The sequence below is a fragment of the Triticum urartu genome, chromosome 2 (assembly GCF_003073215.2).
Source record: "Triticum urartu cultivar G1812 chromosome 2, Tu2.1, whole genome shotgun sequence".
In the NCBI taxonomy this organism is placed as follows: domain Eukaryota; kingdom Viridiplantae; phylum Streptophyta; class Magnoliopsida; order Poales; family Poaceae; genus Triticum; species Triticum urartu.
This window is the reverse complement of record NC_053023.1, coordinates 104,992,454-104,998,883: the sequence shown is the minus strand read 5'-3', so window position 1 is coordinate 104,998,883 and position 6,430 is coordinate 104,992,454. Positions and strand designations below refer to the sequence as shown.

At 42.1% G+C, this 6,430-nt stretch overlaps 1 protein-coding gene across 1 annotated transcript; it reads right to left on the bottom strand.

The window, feature by feature from the left end:
* Positions 1-238: 238 nt before the first annotated feature.
* LOC125536158 (putative MYST-like histone acetyltransferase 1) lies at positions 239-6,182 on the bottom strand. The gene is made up of 9 exons (XM_048699307.1): positions 5,829-6,182; positions 5,339-5,427; positions 5,077-5,136; positions 4,614-4,826; positions 3,392-3,460; positions 2,246-2,407; positions 1,793-1,886; positions 1,531-1,673; positions 239-713 (listed from the first exon to the last, which is right to left on the bottom strand). Exons 1-9 carry the CDS (start codon positions 6,109-6,111, stop codon positions 510-512), a joined length of 1,317 nt encoding a protein of 438 aa, XP_048555264.1. The 5' UTR covers positions 6,112-6,182; the 3' UTR covers positions 239-509.
* Between the last annotated feature and the right edge of the window lie 248 nt (positions 6,183-6,430).

Genomic DNA, 6,430 nt, shown 5'->3' with positions numbered 1-6,430 from the left:
TCATATATAGTTTATATTGAAAGAGATCTAATATTAAAATCTCTAAAAAGACATATGTTTAGAAACAGTGGGAGTAGTAATAGAATAGGGCAGAGGTGCCCACCTCTTGTAGTACTCCCTCCATCCCTAAATACATCCATTTCTATCCATTTATGCAACAAGTAATTCGAGTCCATTTATGCAACAAGTAATTCGAGGCCGAGGGAGTATGTAAAAAAGCGGATGACAGGTGTGCATGTGCTGCTTGCTTCTCCATCCAATTATACGAGCAGGAAGACCACAAATACAGTACAGGTGACATAGTTATAAATAGGAAAGCTTGGCAAACAATGTGCAGAGAGACGCAACAATCTGATGTTACACAAGACCACTACAGTCACAGTTCGGAAAAAAGAGACTAGTAGAGTCACTGCACGAGGGACGGGGAAGGAGTTCCTAAAATATACACGACTCGATTGGTCAGCTTATCTAATTCGACATGGCATGGCCGAGTGGCAGATGTGCTTTGCTTAGCCTTGCTCTTTGTACGGTGTCCAGATCAGCTTGCTAACGTCGACGTCGAGGCCCCCCCGTCCCGCGGCCTTGAGGTGGCGGTCGAGGACCTTTGGGTCTGCGCAGATGACGTGCTGCCCTTTCCGGTACTGGATCAGGTCCAGGCTCTGCAGCGTGCTCAAGATGTCGTCCGCTTTGATTGCCGTCATGTCGCTCAGCTCCTGCGTGCAAGTTTGACAGCTTGTTAGCACAAGTTACGGCTGCACCCAGGAACAGTATGGCAGAAAATGACGGTAGCAGTAGATATGGATTCAGAGACATAAGGATGCAGCTATAGAAATAGGTTGCATGGAAAGGCAAGAACAACGTCCAGACTTTTCATTCTTCTTTTGTATCATGAACAGGTAGGGCCCTGGCTGAAGAGCCAAAACACATGGATCAATGTCCCTCCATGGAGAGGAGAAAAAACATTCAGCACACTCAAAAGATATAACGACAGTTGGGAAATCAAACTACTGTATATTTCAGTAGGAACCTAAACGGGAACCTGTAAAGTCTCTAGGCAGAAAATATAAAACCAAGAGTGCAGGCGAACATCCCATGAAGAGGCCTAAGGTTAAGAGAGTAGTTCAGCGTGGTTTGTTTGCAGTGTGAAGTCGATAAGCATCATCATTAGAAAAGGACAATTTCATAAAAATGCAACTTTTTCCATGAGAATCTATCCATCGTTTCCCAATATTTCAGCTAGAAACAATGGATATCACTGTGCCTAGTTTTTCTTGTCAGTGAAAATAAAGGAACAATAGCAGACAGATTGCTTTAAGTAGATCAAATTCACTATTTGGGCCAATAAAAGGAAAAGGTGTTGGCTATTGCATCACAGTTCGATCAGCTGTTGAAAAGGGATTCAATAAAAACTAAAGCAATAAAGTACTCCCTCTGTCCCATAATATAAGAGCGTTTTTGACACTACACTAGTGTCAAAAACGCTCTTATATTATGGGACAGAGGAAGTAGGATAGAAGGAAATGTACTAACCTTAATAGATATGTTGCTCTTATGTTTCTTCAAAATTTCCAGAAGTACTCTAGTCCAATAGCCTCTATAACTGAGCAGACCAAGATCTGAGAGAGGACGCTCCGGTGTTCCCACTTTACCTTCCTTTTTAGAAAGCTCATAAGCTGTCATAATAAAGAAAATACAACTATGAACAAAATGCTAGAATGGAGAAACAGTTTAGTCCATAAGAAAATCAAAAGCTAACAATGAGATGACAAATATAGCATAAGTACAGACTTACAGAAAGCAATCAAGAACTTTCCATAACCCTTTCTTTGGTATGGAGGGAGAGTGAGAATGCAGGCCAAATTATAAGCTTCCTCAGAGTGCTTCTCCTGCAGAGATAAAACCCAATTTAACAAACATGACCATCTGCTCTGTAGCATAAAATGATTCATTACTACTAATGTGAATCCCATTTTGTACACAAGTTATGGAAGCAGCTTCAAACAATATAATTCACATTCAATCGAACTAAGAAATACTCCCTCCGTTCCCTAATATAAGACCTTTTAGCTATTTCAATATTGACTACATACATACTAAAATGAGTGAACATACATACTAAAATGTGTCTAGATACATATGAATCAAGAAAAAGCTAAAAGGTCTTATATTAGGGAATGGAGGGAGTAATAACAATACTGGTTTAGACCAAGTATTCATAACTACTAAGAATCGCCACAAACTTTACCTTGGAGAAATATCCCACCATATGGCATCCCCGGTCATCACATTCACACAGGATATAGAACAAGAACAAATCCACATCGTAGTAGAGTGTTTTGTGATCAAGGAATAGCTTGGCCAGATAGCAAAGGTTCTGTCCATAAACCTTATTCTTCTTGCCATCAACCTGCAATCGCGCAAGCATTTATATTGTTACTATGCTAGGAAAACTGAATTTGTATAAATTACAGGCCTTCAGTTCAAACAGAAGAATCAAGCGGATTCAAGATAGCTTAGATCTTGTTTTAGATTATAAATGAATGTATATACTAAAATCAATAGTTGAAGAAACATATGGCATTAGATACATTGCCTTTATAATATTATCCATTTAGAGAACATCTCATTTTGGATATGCAAATGTCAGTGTCAAACCAGTCAAATAAAATTGTAGATGTCCTAGTCTACCTGGAGGAAGAAGCAATTCAAATGTAAAATTTCTCAAGACACCATTCCACATAGGAAATAACAGGTAGACATATGATGCAAACAGATTGTATATTTCATATATGCCATCAGTTAATCTCTATATAAAGCATGAAGATGGAATTTGATTCTTCAACAATTAATATTAACATGTTAATGCTTGCATCTCTAGATAATGACACTGGCTTTCAACATAATCTTCTACTCCCTTCGTTCCCAAATATTTGTCTTTCTAGAGATTTCAACAAGTGACTACATACGGAGCAAAATGAGTGAATCTACACTCTAAAATATGTCTACATACATCCGTATGTTGTGTCCATTTGAAATGCCTAGAAAGACAAATATTTGGGAACGGAGGGAGTATCATTTAAAAAAAAATCTGTGATGATTGACCAAAACATAACAACTCACCCATTCTGCCAGTCTTGTTTCCGGAAGAACTAAAGGAAATTCCTGACGGTCCTAATGCATTTCTATTATTCTTCTTTGCTCGAGACTCAAGATATTTGCCTATAATGGGACAACTAGGTTCTATAGCTGTTTCTACAGTACTAGTTTTGTAAGCAACTAACTGCAGATATGCAGCTCTATCAGCCTTTCCTAGTACCAGAATATCATAATGCAGACCATAAGTTAAGAGCAAGGGTGTCCAGCTAGTAAAGTGCCATTCAAACTTTGTTACCTCAAACATCGATAGAGTTCCACATCTGTAGATTTCATCACCCGGGGGATGCTTAAGATCACACTTCTTCTGCAGAAGTAAAGTAGCAAAACAGGTTAGGGTTTATGGCGTTTATGGTATCTACAAGGGAATCAGAACCCGCTGAAATGGAAATTATGTGCACATCTGCAGCAAACAAAATACTAAAAAAAAAAGCATCAGACCATCATTGCGGATCAACTGAGCAACTGAATATGTTGCACAAACCAGAAATGTTCATCCGAGCCATAATATAGAACTCCCTCCATTAAGAATACGAATTAAATGCATCCTAGAATGTAGGCAGTCAAAATTAACTCTACTTTAACAAATAATATAGTGATAAATATTTAGGTTACCATATATAAATTATGTGATAAATTATCAATATACAATAGTACAAATTGTTTGTCGAAGTTATGTTCTGGAGACCATGCTAATGTCCAACTAGCACCTGTGACTGAGAGGGAGTGATGAGAGTAAAGGTGTGTTTGTATGTTTTTCCATTCATGCCCAGCTACCCAAGGGTTTCGACCTACAGCCCATGTGGGCAAAGCTAGCTGTTTGGTTCAGCTAGCAATCTCCATGGTCAAGCACAATTCCAGTGGCAGTTATCTTGATTTTTTTTCTTCCACTCATTTTTGCCAATGGAGGAGAGCCAAATTGGTCCTCCTGCTGGGGCAAGGCTTTTCTAGCCCGCGCAGGGTAGATGGATTAGCAAAGTTAGTTATTTTGCTTTTACTAAACAGTTGCCCTTGCTAAGAAAGCTAACATTAGAATTGCTTAGGATCCAAACACACCCTAACAGGCAATGACTGCAGGTTGCTAAAGGCGACCTTCCTTTGACACCAAGAAATATAAGAGGTGGAGACGGGGGTTTGTGTTCTTGCTTAATGCAGTTCCTTGTAGAAAAAAGTCGCGTTGAATTTAGAGCTAAGGACTGCCAGAAGGGTGAAAAATAGGAGTCGGTTTGGAACCCTGGAAACTTTCACATGAAACCCAACATAAGTGTGCGAAGATTCCCATCTCCAAACGCAAACTGTATCTAACCGAAAACGGTGGTGTGTACTGGTAGATGTACAATCATGATACATGGGCCGAGACAAACACAAAAGGAGCAAGCAAATACAAGATAGACAATAACAAGTAGCAAGTTAACAATGCCTATCTCACAAACACGGAGTTCAAATAAGTGCAAGCTCACCATGTGCCTCTGAAGCTGTTCTTTGCGCTTCATGAAGTTCAGGCAAAACTCACAGAAGAACAGCTTCGCAGAGTCATTGTACTCTGGTGGGAAAGGAGAGAAATACCAGGTATCTATCTCATATTTCCCAAGTTCTATCTTCGCTATATTTTTCACCTTTGTGAACTCCTCATGCTCCCGCAAACTAGCAGCATCAAGCTCCTCGTGACCTTGCTGCAAGGGTAATGGAGATACAGGTGAGAGATTAGCTTCAGCCCATTGGTTAGAGAGAGTAAATGGTTCCAGTATGAGACAGTCAAGGAATATAATTTTGTGTGTATTCAAAGCATTTTTCCAAATATGTTAGGAAGTCCAACAAAGAGCAAACCAAAGCCTGGGATACCACTTTCAAAAATAAATCTACACATAAGTATTTGACAGGTAAAGGAATAAAATCATCCAGTCTTAACAGTCCATTGCATACCTCCACGTGTGTTTCGTCAATTTTACGTTTCTGGTGTCGTGTCATCTTCAAACTTGTTGCCTGGATAAATGTGCAACGATTCATATGAGTATTCTTTTCACACAAAGAATAGCTAATATTGGTTCAGGAAAAATATTATCTCGGCCAAGTAGACAGCAACTTAACAACCCAGTCAAGGATCTCGTGTTTAAATAAATGGTACATATATCATTAACATGTAGAACACTGAGCACCATGACTGAACTGCACTCATTTATCTTACCTTATCGTCTACCTTCTCGTCAACATCAGCCTCGACGGTATCAAGATCAAGTTGCTCAAGTTTAACCCACTCATCCAACCTCCTGTTGACTGCAAATTCACAACATTTACACAAAATCAATAAACATGGATAAGTCAATGAACTAAAACAAGCCAGATCACAGTTAAGTTAACTCATTTCTGCACTGGCGCCATTCTGTGAGCCCTCAATAGAACACACCACAAATATTAGCCTGCTAGGAGGTGTTATGTTTCCATTTCAACTTAAAACACGGTAGAAATGTATGATTGTACTGCAAAATTTGACCAGGAGAACGACCACCCCCACCCAAAATTTGACCTGGGGATCAATTCATCACCAGAACCCCCTCGGATCACACAGCCAATAAACTCAATTGAACGCTAAATCCAAGATTCCCCAACCCGAAGCGCCATAGACCTAACCCTAGAAACGAAGCGACCAGATGGGGCGGGGTGGGTAGGCTGCTCACACTCGGTGTAATGGACGTAGTACTCGTAGTCGGCGGGGGAGGAGGAGGCGGCGGACTTCCGGCGCTCGATGACCTTGACGGGGTGGGGCTTCTGGTCGCGCCACCGGCACATCACGCGCGTCCCCACTTCCAGCGGCAGATGCGCCGCCCAGGACGCGGACGCGGCGGAGGATCTCAGCCTCCTCTCGACCCCTCCGTTCGCCGGGGCGGCCCCGCCGTTGCACGCCGCGGCGGCCGCGGCGGTGCCGTTCTCCGGCGCGGTGGACAGCTCCATCGAGCCCATCTCGTCGTCGGAGAGGATCGGGAGTGAGGCAGTTCGGGCGGGGTTGGGCGGTTGGGCCTGGGCCGTCTTGGGTATATCCTCTTGCTGCTTGGATGGTTCGAGATGATTTGTTACTGACAGTGGGACCCGCATGTAAGAGTTGCGTGTGCCGGTACCGGGTACTGCCATATGTCACCTCTCGCGAAAGCCCCAGGGCTCAGACCGCCCGAAGTTCAAATAGGAAAACCGCGCCGCCCGTGCACTGGGAGTCTATGTCTCGCTTGACGCGAGACAGAAGAAAGCCTGCAGGGGACCAGTAGTAAGCCAGCCCAGTGACGAT

Bases quoted from the DNA above. Each gene is read 5' to 3' on its own strand.
- LOC125536158 (XM_048699307.1), bottom strand. From the start codon at position 6,111: ATGGGCTCGATGGAGCTGTCCACCGCGCCGGAGAACGGCACCGCCGCG. The intron at 5,428-5,828 runs GTGAGCAGCCTA...GTGAATTTGCAG, and splicing joins CTACGTCCATTACACCGAGT to TCAACAGGAGGTTGGATGAG. The intron at 3,461-4,613 runs GTGAGCTTGCAC...TTACTTCTGCAG, and splicing joins AACAGCTTCAGAGGCACATG to AAGAAGTGTGATCTTAAGCA.